We start from the raw sequence: 18660 nt of genomic DNA on the forward strand, positions 1-18660 counted from the left end.
GGCAGGCCAGGAATCTGCATTCAAAACATCGTCCCAGGAACCTTTGGAACACACCCCGTTTGGGGACTACTGAACTCTGTGGCCTTTGAGGCCATTTGCAGTAAGGTTATGTGTGTGAAGACCTTTAGTAAACTGTGAAGCGCCATCCAGAAGTCTTGGCTCCAAGATGTCACCCAAACACCGAGATATGGGAATTGGATATTCAGGCTGGGGCTACAGCTCCTCAGATTCGGGGAGGTTGCGGACCCAGCCCTGGGCCACTCTGTTGAAGTTGGGTCTGAGACGGAGGAGTTCCAAGCCACTGATGAGCTCCGGGGCAAGGGGGGTGCCTGCCCTGGGAAGGGTCTCCCCAACCAGGGGTCCTCCAAAGGGCACCGGGGTCCTGGGGAGAGAAGAGCAGCAGAAGAGGTGGGCCATGTGGGAGAGGTTCGGCAGAGCACTGGCATGCGGGTCACCCTGTGGGCCCCCTCCCTGCCTCCCTCTGGGCCTCAGTTTCCCCATCTATACAAGAAGGCTTTGTGCTATCTTTAACAGGTTTCCCTGGCTCTGCCCATTCCCCCGTCTGCTTCTAGCGGGATGGCTTGTTGCTTGGGAATAGGAATGAAATGTTCAAGGCTAGAATTGGCTTGTCCCAGCAAGACTCTAGGTTCCCCTTAAGTAAGCTCCAGAAGCCGGGAGAGCTGGAATGGGGGTTTTCCTTTCTCTGCTCATCTCCCCTTAGAACAAGAGAGAGTTAGAGAGGGAAGACAGGATTAGAAAGAGCACTGAGAAGGCCACCTGGGTGGCTCAGTTGGTTAAGCAATTGACTCTTGATTTCAGCTCAGGTCATGATCTTATGGTTCGTGAGTTCAAGCCCCACCTTGGGCTCCACACTGCCAATGCAGAGCCTGCTTGGAATACTCTTTCCCTCTCTCTCTCTCCCTCCCTCCCCCTTTTGCACATGTGCATGCTCTCTCAAAATAAATAAATAAACTTTTAAAAAAAGAGCACTGAGGATCAGGAAATTGCAAATTATAAAAGAGACACACCATTTGTCACCCATAAGACTGGTAAGAAGAAATAATTTGATAATGGGGCTAAAGTTTCCCTCAGATACTGCTGGTTGGAGGGTAAATTGGTGCTGCCACCTTGGAGGACAATTTGGCAGGATCTTTTTAACCTGAAAATGTGCAATTGCACCGCTAAGCATACAGCTTAGGTAAGCACGTATACAGACAAACGGATACAAGCAGTGATTGGTGACAAGCCAGAAACACCCCCTATGTCCATGGGCAGAGAACTGGACAAGACATATGTCATATATTCACATGCTAGAATACCACGGGGGCAGCTTAAAAGGCATGAAAGATCTGTATGTATCATGTAGGATAGATTCCAAGAGCATACTGCTGATTCAAGTTACACAATGAAATACTAAGTATCAAAATGCACACTAAGCTTAAAACCATGCCATCCCCTATAGGAATGTAGCTGCCGGTAGAAAATGATCTGAAAACATACACACTAAGCTGACAATCGTGTTCTTTTGGGGAAGGGAACTGGGATTGGAGGATGGTGAACAAAGGACCTCTATTTGTAGTGTGTGTGTGTGTATAAGAGAATAGAAGTATGTTATTTTTAAACTTCTTTCATTTTAAGAAAACTTAAAAAAGCAATGATCGCGTAGTGTTTTCCTCGAAGCCCAGGACCAAAGGAAATGGGGGAGTGCTTGCCCCTGGGGTAGAAAGGCAGGCCTCGGGCCAGGGCCTGGGTTCCAGCCAGTATAGCCTTTCTGCGCAGACCACCCCGGCCGTGGCAGCAACAGCCAGGCCCTGCGGGAACAGGCTGGGAACCTTCCAGGCTGCACAGGCCTCACGATTCAGTCCTTGACTGGAAGCCCAGAGCCCTGGATTCTGAGCGCAGCTGGGCCACCAGCACTGCTGTTCCCTGCTTCTCAGCCTCGGTTGGCCCTTCTGCCTCAGACTTGGCCTGGGCTTGGGGGGACCCCCGCAGACCCTCCTTCTGTCAATGGGAATGTGCTCCAGGCTGTCTGAGCTGCAGCGTGAGATGGATGGGGCCAGACTCAAGCTGGCCAGCCTGGAAGCCGGTGCCCGGGACTGAATGTCAACTGAGGATTTTAAATAGCTGGGCCGGCAGGAGCTGAGGGCCCCCGGAGGAGGGCAAGCACAGCCTCGCCTGGCAGAAACCCCAGAACGTCTGCCAACGGCTCGTGGCTCACACGGCGCCCGTTGGGCATGGCTTTTCCTGCAGGGGCCCTCCTGGCTATCAGCTGTTTGATGGCAGTCACCTCCTTCTGAGCTGTCTCTTCTCCGTGCCGATCACCACCGCCACACCCCTGGGTCAGACGGGTCTCCGAATGTGGTCTGAGCATGTGCCAGAAGAGCTGGACCACGGCCTCCTCCGGCGGACCCTCCCCTTTCTCACTTAATGCAGCCAAAGCCAGAAGAGCACTTTTCAGAAATTGCATCAGACTGAGGAAGCCGACTGCCATTGAAATGCCTCCGCCAGTGCCAGGCTCCTGTCTTGATGCCTGTGATTTGTCTTTGGGCCCCTGGGGCAGGTCACTAAATTTATCCCTTTCAGTTCTCCCTAGTAGCATTTCCAACCATTATTTCAGCCTGTAACTACTAATACCAATACTAATACTAAAAGCTACCATTTATTGACAGCTTATTCCTTGCTAGAGACTTTGCCTATGGCTTTTCATGCCAGCTGCACAACAGACTTATGAGGAGCTACTGTAATGTGGAAACGGAGGCTCAGAGAAGTTAAGTCACTTGCCCGAGGTCACACAGCTAAGGGAGGAGTCTGCCTGTAAGCCCACGTGGAGGCCCCGTGCTCTAAGCAGGACAAGCCCTCCTCTGTGGCTCTCACCTCTGCTGTCCAGTGTTTCACTGCCACCCCCCACTGTGATACAGCCTTAAAACCATTCCCAGACCTCTTCCAGACCACTGATGGACATGAGAAAAGGCTGAGCTGATCTAGGAGAGGTGAGATCCAGGGCCCCCACCGAGGGAGGATGTCCATCTGAAGGTAGGCACCAGGAGTGAGGGAGAACACGACACTGGGCTCTGGTGTTGGACTAACCCAGACTTGGCTCCCAGCCCCGCCATGGCTCCCTTGCCTCGTGATGGCGGGCAGGTTGTTAACGTTCCTGAGTGGGTGTCTCGTCAGTGGCAGAAGAGGAAACACGGAAGCCCGTCCCCACCCTGCTGTGTGGAGAAACCAAGATGTGCGGCACATTCATTCACCCATTCATTCCCTGTGCATCTGCGGCAGACCTACCATGTGCCGAGGCAAGCGTTCTACGGAGTTCTAGCAAGAGCTCAGTCAACATGTAAGTGTTCAGATGGAGCTTGGCATGTCGAAGGGCTTGGGACATGCAGCCACTGCTGTGTTGTGACAGGCACCTGCACACCCTAGGGGCCTCTCCCCAGGCTGCCCACCCCTCCTTACTTGTTGAAATTTCGATACTCGGCAGGGCTGGGCGTGTGACTTCTGCCATTGCTCTGGTAGTCCCGGTAGTCAATGAACTCCTGCCAAGGACAGCGGTAGCCCTTGGGGATGGCCGTGTGGTTGAACTTCTCCGGCGGGACGCCCTTCAGTGGCTGGGCATAGCCTGGAGTTGGAGCAGGGCTCGTGGGAGGCAGGCAGGCTGGGGCACCCAGGTGCTTTTCTCCCTCTACCCCCACTCTCATCCACCCTGCGGATATGGTTGGGGGATGGAAGCCTGGAGCTTGGATAGAGGAGTGGGGAAGGGGGATGCAATGCCAAAGTTGCTCTAGCAAAAGGACTGATCCTTCCCCATCCCTGAAAACAAGGAGGCCTGGATCGAGGGCATCTTGAGTTGGGGCGTAGACTCTGGCTGGCTTTGTGAACTTGGGGAAATTGCTCTGCCTCTCTGGGCTTGTATTAGGTCTGTGGAAGGGCATGGGGGTCGGGGAGGTGGACTAGGCAGCTCTCCGGGTGCTGTCCTTGCCCCACGGTGAAGCACCGCCATGCTCCACGCTCCAGCCCACCAGGCCTAGTGCCAGGACCCAGAGAGGAACTCACCTGGTGCCAGGGTGCTGGGGCTGCTGGCACGCTCCGTGGGGAAGGCTGAGGACTGGGCATCCTGGGGGCCCCCGGGTGAGGCCCAGAAGACGTGGAGCTCGGAGCTGCAGTTCTGCCCCTCAGGGCCATGGGCAGCCTGGGCACAGGGGTGGGCGATCAGAGGCCACAGGCTGGCCTGAGCTGTTTGCTCCTTCCCCCGGGCTCCCCATTTCACTGGGACTCCCTCCACGCTCACCTCCCCCTGGGCATGCAGGGGGCCAGCCTCTGCTGTTCCCGCTGTTCCGGTCACCTTCCCCTTGGCGCTTCCGTCCACCATCTGTGGGGACAAAGACACCACAGGGAGGCTCAGTGGGGAAGGAGCCAGGTTTCTCCCAACACCAAAAAAGGGAGGGGTGCAAAATCTTAGCGCCCACATCCTGGGGATGTGGGTCTGGGGATGGTTAATAGTGTAAAATGCTAACTCAGTGCCTGGAACAGAGAGATGGGCTCTATATGCTAGTTGTTATTCTAACATTGACCTTGGGCAGATAACCTTCCTGAGTTTGTTTTCCTGTCTGTGAGATGGGAGTAGAGATGATAATATCAGGCTTATAGGGCCCTGTGAGCGTTAAATGAGATGATACATGTGAAGTGTGTGGCTAGCACTGTCTTAGGCGCATAGCGATGGTAGGCATTTTGTCGTCTTTACTGATGTGCATCCTGCCACATGGTCCCCTCTCCATCACCCCCGTCTGATCCAGGTGAAGTGTGAGGGGAATGCCCCTGAGTGGCTGAAAAAAGCCTGCTGACTTTTGAAGCCTGTGGATAAGCCATTCTTGTCTCATCCAGCAGACTGTTTCCTGGCCTTTTCCTTCTTCTAGAGGCAGGAAGAGAAAGAGTTCTGTGATCCCTCTCTGTTAGGTCAAGCTCAAGTCCAATCTAAATCCTGCTCACTGCAAATCAGCCCAGGGTACCTTTTTGTAGGAGCCAGAGTGCCCTCCTACCCCACCACTCCCCCTGCCTGTTCCACTTTATAGTTTGCATCAGGGGAGAGATGCCTAAAGAGGTAACGCTTTTCTAAGATCGAACAGCAAGTCAAGGGTTCAGTCTGATGGGCCCGTCACAGCCTTTCCAGGGGCCAGAGGTCTTCATATGACTCGGCTGTGGGCTAACCCCTGGCCCTCTGGGCCTCAGTTCCCCTGTAAGCACAGTGGCGGCTAACTTACCGCCCTCGGGATGGCTGCGAACTCAAAGGTGAATCTCTGTACCCGGCGCTGTCGCTTCTGGAAGAGGAGGGACCCTCTGTTGTTGCGCAGCGAGAGCTCCTCCATCATCAGGTCCTGGGGCACGCTCAGCTTCTTCCCCAGGTCCAGCAGAGGCACTGCCCAGAGAGGCCAGAGTGAGCTCTTCCCCAGACCCGTGGGGCACTGGGGGCTGCCAGCCTCTAAGGTGGCCCAGTCCGAGCTCACTCCACTAGCATTCCGTGGGGTCTTTGCCCACCTGGTGGGCAGAGATGACACCTCAGAGTTTAATTTGCATTTGTTTGACACTCAGTGAAATGGAGTTCTTTCAGGTGTTGGTTGGCCATTTGCAGTTTATCTATGAATTTCCTTGGCAGTTTGTTGCCATGCTGAGCCATGAGAAATGGTTAGATTCTAGATATCGTCTAATGGTAAGCCATGGGTGTGAGTAGTGTGAGGCGGGTGGGGAAGTTTCTGGCCTGAGCCCCTGGCAGGAAGGAGCCACCACTCACAGAGATGGGGAGGGCAGGAAGAGGGTGAGAGGGAGAATGATCAGGAGTTCAAGGTTAGACGTCTGTTTTTCCCATTTTAAACTTTTTAAAAATGTTTATGTATTTTTAAGACAGAGAGACAAAGCTTGAGGCGGGGAGGGGCAGAGAGAGGGGAAGACACAGAATCGGAAGCAGGCTCCAGGCTCTGAGCTGTCAGCACAGAGCCCGATGCAGGTCTCGAACCCACGAACCATGAGATCATGACCTGAGCCCAAGTTGGATGCTTAACCAACTGAGCCACCCAGGCGCCCCGGTTCTTTCTGTTTTAAAATAGACATTTATTATTATAAAAATAGTATATATATATATATATATATATATATATATATATATATATGCATTGAAGAAAGTTAGGAAATACAGATATAGGGCAGAAAGAGAAAAATACCATTTCTATCACCTGGAGATTTCCACTTTTAACACCTAGGTGTATATCCATTCACATCTTTTTAAAACACTCTCTATTCATGTATGAGTTTTCAGCCAAAATAAAGTCATAGTTATACAAGCTTTGTGACGTGCTTTGATCAGTTAAAGATCCCCCTGTAGACACATGAGGAGACGCTCACCGTCGCTCACCATCGCTCAGCATCCGGGAAATACAAATCAAAACCGTAATGAGACACCAACTCCCACCTGTCAGAATGGCCAACATGAACAACTCAGGAAACAACAGATGCTAGCAAGGATGCGGAGAAAGGGGAGCCCTTTCACACTGCTGGTGGGAAGGCAAACTGGTGCAGCCACTCTGGAAAACAGTATGGAGATTCCTCAAAAAGTTAAAAATAGGGGTGCCTGGGTGGCTCAGTTGGTTAAGCCTCTGACTTCAGCTCAGGTCAGATCTCACGCTCGTGGGTTCGAGCCCCATGTCAGGCTCTGTGCTGACAGCTTGGAGCCTGGAGCCTGCTTCCGGTTCTGTGTCTCCTTCTCTCTCTGGCCCTCCCCCTCTCATGCTCTGTCTCTCTCTGTATCAAAAATAAATAAAACATTAAAAAAATTTTTTTTAATTAAAAATAGAACTACCTTATGACCCCGCAATTGCACTACTAGGTATTTATCCAAAGGCTATAAAAATGCTGACTCAAAGGAGCACATGCACCCCAATGTTTATAGCAGCGCTATCGACAATAGCCAAATTATGGAAAGAGCCCAAATGTCCATCGATGCATGAATGGATATGTGGTATATAGATACAATGCAGTACTACTCGGTGATGAAAAAGAATGAAATCTTGCCATTTACAACAACATGGATGGAACTAGATTGTCTTATGCTAAACAAAATAGGTGAGTCAGAGAAAGATAAATATCACGATTTCACTCATATGTGGAATTTAAGAAACAACAGATGAACATAGGGGAAGGGAAGGAAAAATAAGATAAAAACAGAGAGGGAGGCAAACCATAAGAGACTCTTAAACACAAAGAACAAAGTGAAGGTTGCAGGAGGGGAAGTGGATGGAGAGATGGAATAAATGGGTGAGGAGCATTAAGGAGGGCACTTTTTGGGATGAGCAGTGGGTATCGTATATTAGAGATGAATCACTGGGTTCTACTCCTGAAACAAAGGTTACACTGTATGTACACTAACTTGAATTTAAATAATAATAAAAGAGATCTCCACCGTGCAAGTGAACACATTTTTGTTTCATACAATCCCAATCCATATTCAAATCCCCTTAATTTCCTGTAGAATCCAGCATATAAGGTTTGAAGAGCCTTGAAGACACCAGGTGGAGAAGCCGAGGAAACCAGGTATGTGAGCCTCGTGCCCACGGGATGAACTGACTGGAGATTAAAATGGGGGCATCGTGGTATTTGCCCTTGTTGTTGTTGTTGTTTGATAAAGACTATTACATTTACTTCCTTCTCAAAGTTAGGACTAGTCATTATGGCCACGTAGAGGGTTTCCAGGCTATCCTTAATAGTTTTAGAGCTTTTCCATATTCTTTGTGTTTTCCCTGCTGGCAAAACACACACTGTTACACACTTCCCAACAAGGGAGGGTTTTTGGAGGGAAGGAGTGACAGAGTGGTGAGGACACTGACAGGAAAGGGATACGGATGGACAGCATGGCCAGAGTTGTCTATCTCTAAAATCCGATACACGGAGGTTCGTGGTCCAGCTCTATAAATGGTATTTTGAGCCGGAAGGCTGGATGAGATCACTGGGGATGGGAGAATGGGTAAAAGATCCCAAGCCTGAGCTCCAGGCCTCCGTCATTCAGACTGGGGAGGTGAGGAAGCAGCTGCGGAGGCTGGGCAGGGGTGCCGGGGGGAGCAGGAGGGAACCCAGAGTGTGGCGCCCTGGGAACCAAGTGATGAAAGCTCCGGGAAGATGGGTTGATCACAGAGCCAAATGCTCTGTCTCAGTGAGGAAGACTGAGTCATCCTCTTTATTATCATGGGGGGGGGGGCTGTTGGTCATCCTCACAAGAGTAGTTTCTATGCAGTATTTGGGTGTGAAAACCTTTTTCGAAAGCGTTAAGAGCAAATGGACAGAGGAACGTTTTAACCACACCGCGAGGAAGCAATGAACCAAATCTGGGGTGTGAGGCTCCTGGGTTCTTCAAAGGCGTGAATGACATGGAAAAAAAGACAGGGCCGGAAGGCTTTGTTGGGGGGTGGGGGTGGTGTAGGGTGTAGATGAAAGAGATTTAAGAGACGTGGCCACCAAATAAAGCGTGGTCCTTCTTTGGGTCCTCCTTAAAACAAACTAGAAAATTGGAGAACGTTGACCGTGGCACTGATTATTAGGTAGTATTAAGCCAAAGTTGCTAATTTTGTTTAGGGTGCTAACATCTTTGTGGCATGTAAGGAAATGTTTTATTAATTAATTAATTAATTAATTAATTATTTCAGAGAGCAAGAGGGAGGGAAAGGGGGCAAGAGAGACAGAGAGAGAAAGACAGAATCCTAATCAGGCTCCACACTCAGCGTGGAGCCCGATATGGGGCTCAATCCCACCACACTGGGATCATGACCTGAGCTGAAATCAAGAGTCAGATGCTCAACTAAGACACCCAGGCTCCCCTCTTTTTGTTATTTTGGATGCATCCTGAAGTACTGGCAGATGAAATGACACGCTCTTTGGGTTCTGCTTTGGACTCCAGGAACGAAAGGAAGGTCATGGGGATTTGCACTCTCTATTTTCGTGTGTTTGGAAATGAGCTTAAAAAAATGTTAAAGAGAGCGAGCAAGAAGAAGAGAAAATATAGACAACGGCATTGAGAGTCATTCTCTCCAGGACCCGAGGCCATCTGTAGAATCAAGAGGTGTTTGTTTTTGTTGTTTTTACATTTATTTTTGAGAGACAGAGACAGAGCGTGAACAGGGGAGGGACAGAGAGAGGGAGACACAGAACCCAAAGCAGGTTCCAGGCTCCGAGCTGCTGTCAGCACAGAGCCTGATGCAGGGCTCAAACCGTGAGATCATGACCTGAGGGGAAGTCAGACACTCAACCGACTGAGCCACCCAGGCGCTTCTGTTTGTTTGTTTTTAAGAGGGAGAAGTAAAAGCATGTTTTTTGGCTGATGGGAAATTTTGACAATGCAATAGAGAGAGGGCAGAATGACTGGAAGAATGTCCCTGGGCAGGAGAGAGAGGCAGGGAGGGTGTCTGGTGCCCAACTGGAAGGGTTAGCTTCAGACATGTGCAGGGAGAGGTCAGCCACCGCATGGAGAAAAAAACCAGAGAACTCCACACAGAGGTTCCCTTCTGGTTACTTAATTCTCAGTGCAATAGGAAGCAAGGTCATCCACTGGGAACGAAGACGGGGAGGAGGCACTGGGAGTTTGGGGAGAGAGGTTGCCAACGTTGTCTAAGAGAATAGTACAGGACAGGGAGATGGGCGTGGCCACCAGGCAGCACTGAAGGCCGGGCAGGTGCTGTGATTCACTCCACTCAATGGGACCCAAACAGCCTTTTCCAAAAAGGCGGCTGATGATTTTTCTCATTCTTTCAGCAAGTAAAGACAGAACAGCTTTTACATGTTAGGAGCAGAAAAAGATCCATTGTAGGTTAAAAGGGGGAGAAAAGTAAGTTTCAGAAGAATCTGTATTCTAGGATTGCACTCATATTTTAAAAAATAAGTACTATATGTTTATGTGTGTATTGAAAAATCTGCATGGGACATGCCAAATATTAGTAGTGACTACGTATAGGACATAGGGAACAGAGGGCTGGAAATTGCACTATTTTTTAACAAGAAAAGGTACTGCATACTTAAAAGTATGAAAGACTGTTTTTATCGAAATACAGAATAAAAAGCCCCCTGGCATCATGTGTCAAATACTATCTGGATGAATTTTTAAAAAGTTATAGATAAAATCTATTTAATGGAACAGTTCAATTTCTAGGCTTTTGCCCTTTGGGAGAAAAGTTGAATAAGCATGCCTGGTTGTACGTCAAGGATGTTTGTGAGGGCCCAGATTGTGAAAACTGGGCGTCAGTGTTGGGGGGGTGCTGCCCAGATGCCCTTTATCAGTGGCTCTGAGCCACCACTGGCCACTTCTGCAGAGAGTTGCCCGGCTGAGCAGAATCGCTCCTGACCCCTTTGCTGAAGGCAAGGCGAATTCTGAAGCGCCCTGTTGCCAGGAGCCCCCACAAGGTCAGACTGAGCCTGGGCTACGGATGAGCTCACGTCCTTGCTTAGCAATTTCCCCTGCCCTACCCCGCGCTCTTCCTGACTGTCCAACCCCAGTAAGTCACTCGCATGAGAATCCTCAACTCTGTTCCTAGGGGTCCAGCCTGAGATGAGCCTTCATGACTGCCCGTAAGGTATGTGCATATCAATATACTTAATACATTACATGCTGGGGGAGCAAGGGGAGGGGACGCAGAGAGAAATCATAGCAGGACGGAAAGGAACCTGTGGTATGCTGCTGGTAGGAAAAAAGAAAAACAGCAAGCTGAAGAACCCAGCGTATAGTACTTAGCCCACGTGTATATGCGTTTATATAAATATGTTATATATGAACAGAAGATGGATTTACACAATTATGTTAACAGCGGTTATCTCCAGATGGTCCCATTACGAGGAACTTTCACTTTCAAACTCGTTCCTGTCTGTTTTGTCTGAATATCTTATAAAATGGATGTATTATTCGTACAATCGGGTAGTCAAAAAGTAGGCTCTGGAGACAAAGAGATCTGGGTCAAACCTAGCTCTACCAACTACTATGTATGTGACCGCCTGGTTCCTCTGTACCTCGGTTTTCTCATCTACAAAATGGGAACAATAATATCTAACTTAGAGAGTCGCTTCTGTTTATGCTCTAAGCACAGGATCTGATGCTGAGTAAGTACTTAATAATGGTGTTTTTATTATTGTTACCTTACAGTGGCTGTCTTCTGATGGTGAGACAATAGGATTTTTTTTTTCCTTATACTTTTCTTTAGTTTCAGAATTGTCTTGAGTTAATACCCTAGCAATAGTCAACAATATATATATTTCCAGTCTGGCATAAATGTCCACATTTGGGGGTCCACAACTAATTACTTAGACAAAGAAAAAGATAATGCATTGCCTGGTTCTCTAGTTAGAGCATCAATGCCCCACAAAATTGGCATATTTTAGTACCTGAAGTCATGAAATTAAAAAAAAGAAAAGAAACTTGATGCTGGCAAAAGGAGGCAAGGACACACAAAATAGGTTAGGTCCACTCACATATAAAGTTATACAACATGACTAGGGGCACCTGGGTGGCTCAGTTGGTTAAGCACCGACTTTGGCTCAGGTCATGATCTCACGGTTCATGAGTTTGACTCTTGCGTTGGGTTCTGTGCTGACAGCTCAGAGCCTAGAGCCTGCTTCATATGCTGTGTCTCTGCCCCTCTCTTGCTTGCACTCTGTCTCTTTCTCTCAAAAATAAATAAAATGTTTAAAAGAAAAAGTCATACTACCCGATTAAATACTTCTTAGAACCCTGCACGGGGCAAAACCACAGTGGTGTCCATCGGAGCTCAGTTCACTGTTGGCGTGCAACAGGATCACCTGGACACTGGCCTGAAAGGTGAATGTATGCACCCCTCCCCCACCAGGCCCACTGAGCCAGAATCCCTGGGAGTAGGTCCTGGGAATCTGCATTTTGAACCAACAACACCACTTCACTCTCGTTCACACTAAAGCATGAGAGCTCTGACTTAGTTCAATTCGTTTTGTAAAATACTTGAAATGCCCTGACGTAGGCCAAATTCGCAGACTCCAGAATTATGTGGAGAGTTCCAGAAGAGGTCTTATATGGTGATAAACATGTATTTTAGATGATTTATTCATTGGGTGAGTTGGCTTTTAAGTGAAATGGGGAGCCTGCGCCTGCCAGCCTGCCTCACTCGCCCCACCACCTTGTCTCTTGCCTCAGGGTGAGACCCACAGTTACAGAAAGCAAGGGCAAGTGAATGGGGGGCTTGGGGCCATGGTTATTCTGGATCTGGGACCAGAGCTCTCAGTGCTCACTTTGGGGCTGAGCTAAGGACTTAGCTGGGCCTAAGGCCCAGTCTAGGGCATTAAAGCTCCTGGGCGTGTGGGTGTCAGGGCAAGGCTCCTCCCAATGCTTCGGGAAACTTCCCAGCCCAAGTGGCAGATTCCACAGACACTCCCTCAGGGCTGGCCTGGAACTCACACATGTTTGTCCAGGCCTCGGGCCAACAGGCCTGTGTGGCTGCACTTTGGGAGCAGGAAAGGCGGGGTCTGAGGAATGCACAGAGCTAGGTCCACCATACCTGGTCCGGTGAGGTCCCCCATGGCAGCCATCACTGGCCCCTTCTGCTCCTTAGGGATCATCCTGTGGAAGAGAGATGCCTGCACATGGGCCAGCCCTTCTCCATCCTTCCCCAGACCTCCTCTCAGTCCCTGGTCCACCCAGCTTCAGTCCCGAACTGCCTTGGTCCACCCTAGTCTCAGGAAAGGGCTATCTGAGCTGAAAGGGGCTTTGGGGTCTCTGTGTACACAGGAGACTGAGGTGGAGGGAAGGCAAGGGAGGCATTAGATGCCCCACAGTCTGCTTCACACGCTGCCAGGGAGGCACTCTTTCTTCAGAGGGTGATCTCTGGGACATGAGGGGTAGAGAGGTAGGGTCTCAGACAACTGTCATCCACTCAGAGGAGCTCTAAGCAGAGGCTGAAAGAGGATGGAGGTGTAAGGGAGAGGGGGCTATGGATGGGTTGTGAGGCTGGGGCTCCCCTGGGGTCTACAAGGCTGGTCCTGTCCTTTTATCCCCAGTGCTTGGCTCTGAGGCTTGAGGGCACAGGCTGGTCCGAGGAAGCTGAGAGACCCATCGCACCCCACCCCTAAGCCCCATCTCTCTCCTTCCTCCTGCACCTCCCCCATTTGCGTCTCATGGGACTTTCCAGGGATCTTGGAGGAGATTTACAGACAAAATACGATCCAAGGCCCCAGAGAGTCCCTTCAGACTCCAAGTTCAGATTCCCCAATTTGCCCCCAGGAGGGACGACAGAGTCCTTGAGCCCCCTGACAGACCACCACCCCCCGTGCTTTGCTTCCAGGTTTTTCTATACTCCTTCCCTTAGAAAACAGTCTGCCTCTGTCCATACCCCATACCCACACATGGCCCCTGTTCAGTGGGCACTGAACTGGGCAACTTGGTGTCTAATCCATGCTCTTGGCTTCCTCTGTGACTGTGAGCAGGTAGCTCTCCAACTCTGTGCCTCAGTTCCTCTTATGTGCCCTTATTACATAAGGAGGTTGGGCTAGATCATGGGATGCACAGATAGGCTTCAGGGCATCCACATCCATACACACACAGACACACACAGACACACACACAGACACACACAGACACACACACACACACACACACACACACGTCGCCCCACAAACTGTGTGAGACACGAGCATGTCTGCAAGGGTTTGGTGGGAGGAGAGCATGAGTTAGAGGAGAGTGCTCCGACTGTGACTACTCATGAGTCCCCAGGGCACAGACACGGGGAAGGACTCTTATCTTACAGACACGGATCCTGCTCCCCTCCACAGCCTGAAGACCTTGAAATGCTGCACCAAGCCATCACCTAGGCCCACCTTGATGCCCAGCCACCCCTCCTCATTTAACCTAAAGTGACCTAGAGCTTAGAATCCCTCCACTCCCAACGCAAGAACCGAGCTTCCTTGAGGCCCCCTGTTCCCCAGCCTCTCGGCAGGGCCCTCCCTCTGCTTGGGGGCCGGGACTCTGGGAGCTGGCTCGCCTCTTCTGCCCATGTTCCGAAGCTCCTCGAGCTCCCCTAAGATCCTGGTACCTGAGAGATGGAACTGAAGTGTGCAGAAGGAGTGTCAGACCCTCAGGATTAGCACCTCTGTTGGGAAGCTGAGAGCTGAGTAGTCAAGTAGGAGCTAGTGGTCCTCGGTCCAGTCCGAGCAGGGTGTGCCCTCGCAGCCGGCTCTGGCCTCAGCTGAGAAGAAGCAAGAATCATTCCTGCCTCGTCGTGGCTCACAGCCTTATTTCGGGCTGCAACAGGATCCAGGGACAGATGCTAAAAGCACCAGGCCCCAGGGAAGACAGGTGCCCCGGCAGCAGGCCCTTGCAGACAGAAGGGCGTGTGTGCGAGCGTGCACATGCACACACACACACATACACAGACACACAGACACACAGACCCACAGACACACACACACACACCAAAGTCACCTGGAAATGCTGAGAGTCAGTTGCCAGTCACTTGAGCTTGCTAATTGTATCCTTAGTGCCTAGAACGGGGCCTGATAGGAATTCAATAGATATTCACTGAATGAATGAAAGGATGGATGGATGCTTGACTGAATGAATTCTCCCCTGATACCTTTGCTTGACTTGTTCATTTCTTCTTTCCTTTTTTCTTTCCTGACTTTCTGTTCTCCTTCTGCTCCCTCCCTCCCTTCACCTTCTCACATTCTCTAAGCCTCTCTCTATGGGCCACAGATAAATATGACAGGGCTATGTCCTTAAGGAGCTCAGCCAGGCCCAAGTCAGACCTGTAAATAAGCCTTTGCAATGCATGATGGGAAATGCTCTGGGAGTACCCAGGGGAAGGTGCCACCAGCTTGGCCTGAAGGTGGAGGGGTGGGGAAGACGCTTCCCAGAGGAGACATTTGATCTGGGCCTGGAAGGCTAGTGGGGGAGTTCAGTGGGTAGAGGGGCGCGGGCATTACAGGCAGAGGCCACATTGTGCACAACAGTGTTAGGGGGCTTCAAGCAGAGCCAGAATTTGCCCACAGAGTTCAGAGATGGGTAGGGTGGGGCTGAGAAATGAGGCCAGACAGGTGGGCCAGATCACAGCAGGCCTTTCAAAAGGAAAATGTGCTTTATAAAGGGCTGTTGACGAGTTTAAAGTGTTGGAATGGAATGCTCGGGTTGGCATTTTCCAAACTATCTCTGGCTGCCAGGTGGAAAATGAATTGGAGGGGGCCAGACTGGAGGCAGGAAGATTTTACTGTGCTCAGGTGGGAGATGGGTTGACTGCACAGGGGTAGGGGCTGAGGCCACAGAGGGGAGAAGGACCTGAAGAGTATCTGGGGAATCACCAGGTCCTGCTCAGACACTGGATGTGGGGAGGGAGGGAAACGCCACTCTGGCTTGAGTGACTCAGAAGCGTAAAAGGGGAACAGATTGGGGTGGGGACAGATGCCCAGCTCAGTTTTGGATAAACTTGATTTGAGGTGTCAGGGGTGGGATCACCAGTAGGCAGGGGGATACTGCGCCCAGAGGGGGGGTTCCAGCTGAAGATAAAGATTGGGTCACCTGCAGGGAAGGGTGGGACTGGCAAGGACGTGCTGGGTCCAGGGTGGGCAGCACCTGTGCTGGGATGGACTGTCCAACAGTGCATTTCTGACACTCTCTTAGGAAGAAGCCTGGGCTCAGCTGTAGACCACAGGAGCTCTACGTTCTGCCCCTTAGGATCCTGCACCCAGCCTCTGCTGGGCCAGAGCTCCTAGAGAGAAAGGAGGGGGATGTTCCCAAGGCAGGCTCAGCCTCCCCTGGGAGTGAGGCCACAGTCCCCTTCTTAGGTGAGGGGCCCTCCTGGTAGTCTGGGTCCTGAGCTCATTAGGGTTGTCCGGATCCACATGAGACCTCTTGTAGGGGTTTCTCCTCTTGTATGGAACCCCAACCTGCCATGAGGAAACAGCCCAGAGCACTGGCCCCTGACCTGGCGTGGCCCTGCCCACCCCAGTGACCATGTCTTATGGTGAGGGCCTGGGCAGTACCACCCTGAAACATCACCTCGCCCAGCTCACTCTGCACCGACAGGGAGCCTGAGGCTGGATAAGGAGTGGCCTTACTTAGGGTCACCCAGCTAGTAGACAACAGGATCAACCCTGAGACTTCATCTATGGCCTGCGGTTTTCCCATTGCTCCCCATCTCTCTCCACAGCCGCTACTCCCCGCTTCTCCCGGAGCTCCCATCCCACGTGTATAGAACATTCTCATCCGCCCAGAGCCCTTTGGACTGTTCCATGGGGCGAAGGGAGGGGCTTCAGACACAGCTGAAAATGACACAGGAGGCAGAAGGATGCAGGAAGCATTTATTGAGGGCCAGAGATGAATTCTATAGTAGGCAGTCTCTAGTGGGTTAGAGAGGATAGGGGTGGGGTTAGGCGGGGAAAGGCAGCTTCTCAAGGCTGCCTCCTGCTGGGTATTTGGGGGAAATGCAGGCAAAAGTGGGTTTTTCTATGCTTTGGCTTCAGCCAGGGGCCTGATAGTGTCTCTTCTCTGAAAGAGGCCCTTAGCCCCAGTCTTCTGTGCTACAAGGAGCCCTGAAACAGATGAGGACTTTGGTAAATGTGGTCATTCATCATTGACCAAGCAGGAGCACCCTCTTACCTTCCCACTGTTGGAGCCTGGGTTCCCAACACCCTAGGCACCCTCTGGGATCACTCCTTTATTCCAAAGCCCCCCCCCCACCCAGCTCTCTCCCACTGTGACCCCAGCTTCCCCTAGCCTCATCTAGGGGTTCCAGGTCTAACATCACCTGATGGGTGGGTAAATCTAACCCTAACCCCAAATCACACCGAGTCTCTCACTTTTAACAACATCCTGGTACCCTTTCACCTACATCTCTTTGATCCTCGGTCCATTCCAGGCCCTACCCCCACGCTCCTCAGCTCTTAGTATCCTGAGGCTGACATTCTGAACCTCTAGAAGGTATCACCAGCCAACTCTGGAAACTACAGAATTCAGCCACATCTCTCCCAGGTCCTGTCCCTTCTGGGGATTGGAATGAGAACCACAAAAGTCTAAGGGTCAGGCCAGGGCCTGCATCCAGGCTCCTCGAGGTCACTGGGCACCAGGCACTATCTAGGCCAGAGTGTAATGGGAAGGAGATGGGGCAGAGCAATGCCCACTCATCTGGGCAGGATATGCATACTGGGGCCTAAAAATGAAGCGTGGGGTGGGGGGCGGGTATTTCCTAAGGAACCTGAAACACAGGCAGACTCTAGTCTAACCCCTCACTCCCCATTTTCATCTGCCCCCAAGTTCTGCCTGGCCAATCCTCTGGCTCCACTCTCCTTCTCTTCCTAACACCATGGAATGCATTTCAGGACTAAGAGAGCCCTCAGAGGTCATCTGAACTGATCCACTTCCCACTAGAATCTCCTCTTTGCATCCTGGCTCCTGCTTGAATACCTCCTATAACAAGGAGGTATTCTTGCCTCCCTCTTTCCAAGCGAGCAATCTCAAACTCAGGGCCATCAGCTAAAGCCACAGGGTAGCAGATAGCTCTGTATCAACTCTTCTCTCCCAGCTCAGCTGTTAGCCCAGAACCTGCCATGAAAGTGCCCAGAAGAGATAGATGGGTCGGAGGCACCAATAGCATCCCTAGATGCCCAAGTCCTGGGGCTGGGGATGTAAGCCATCACCTTACAGCTTTCCCCTCTGGCAGCACGTAAGATGCCCTGACAGTCTGAGCTGAGGTGGGAAAAGCATGACAGGGATCTGGGAGGAGGAATCTTCCCACTTATTGTCTTCAGAGAGGCCAGCAGGGCACCTTGAGCTGGCCTGGGAGACCTCTCTAAAGGTCACCATGATAAAAATAGAGCTTGTCTGGGAAGGGATGGAAAACAGCTGCTCCTGCCTGGGACTTGGTGCCAGGGAGGCGGATGGTCAAGCCAGGACCTGGACAGGGAACTTAGGCCTAGGATCTTCTGAACACACCCTTCATGTGCCAGACTCCAGAGAGCAGAGGCAGGAAGGGAGGGAGGAATACGGAACCCTGGACTGCATGCAGCAAGACCACAGGTCAATAAACACAACACCCTACCTCTTCCAAAGCACGTGTGTGTATAGATGGGAGGGGAGGGGGAATCTAGACCTGTGAAGATTGCCTTGGTCAAGCCCCACTAAACAGATGGGAAAGCTGACGATCGATCAGACAGGAAGGGTCTTGCCCAGGGTCACACAATGACCGATTAAAATAAGGGCTAGAACCCAAACTTGGATCACTACCCCAGCCCCAGGCCCAGAGCTCTACTCCCCTGACCCCTTGTCCAAAGAGGCCAGGCCCCGTAGGGATATGGTGCTAGGATTTACCAAGCCCCATAAACTCTTCTGGCTCAGCCCTCCCGGGGTGGGGATGGAGCGGGAGCGGGGGAGGCTTTAGGTGGTGCAGGAGGCCTCGGAGGGGAGGCTGCCACGCTTGAGCCTCAGGCTGCCGGTCCACCCGCGGGGACAGATGTTGTAGCCCAGGATGCCGGGCGACTTAGCCCCGGAGTCCTCGGAGTCGAGGGACACGTCGGAGTCTGTGGGCGATCGGCGGTAGGGGAAGGGCCTGGGCGGCGCCGGCAACGGGCTCCGCGGGCTGGCGCAGGGCGAGGGCCCGGCGGACAGCGGGCTCCGCGGGATCGGGGAGA

General features: G+C 51.5%; 1 protein-coding gene and 1 long non-coding RNA gene across 2 annotated transcripts in view; one reads left to right on the top strand and one right to left on the bottom strand.

The window, feature by feature from the left end:
- Nucleotides 1–2588, top strand: part of LOC115294957 — a 4277-nt gene extending 1689 nt beyond the window's left edge. The window contains exon 2 of the long non-coding RNA XR_003910235.1: nucleotides 2251–2588. This is a non-coding gene — a long non-coding RNA (uncharacterized LOC115294957). The remainder of the gene's footprint in view (nucleotides 1–2250) is intronic.
- MYOZ3 (myozenin 3) lies at nucleotides 214–12606 on the bottom strand. Its single transcript, XM_029943035.1, has 6 exons — nucleotides 12546–12606; nucleotides 5259–5413; nucleotides 4316–4369; nucleotides 4054–4189; nucleotides 3457–3619; nucleotides 214–382 (listed from the first exon to the last, which is right to left on the bottom strand). Exons 1-6 carry the CDS (start codon nucleotides 12604–12606, stop codon nucleotides 214–216), a joined length of 738 nt encoding a protein of 245 aa, XP_029798895.1.
- Nucleotides 12607–18660: the final 6054 nt, after the last annotated feature.

Source organism: Suricata suricatta, chromosome 6 (assembly GCF_006229205.1).
Source record: "Suricata suricatta isolate VVHF042 chromosome 6, meerkat_22Aug2017_6uvM2_HiC, whole genome shotgun sequence".
Lineage (NCBI taxonomy): Eukaryota > Metazoa > Chordata > Mammalia > Carnivora > Herpestidae > Suricata > Suricata suricatta.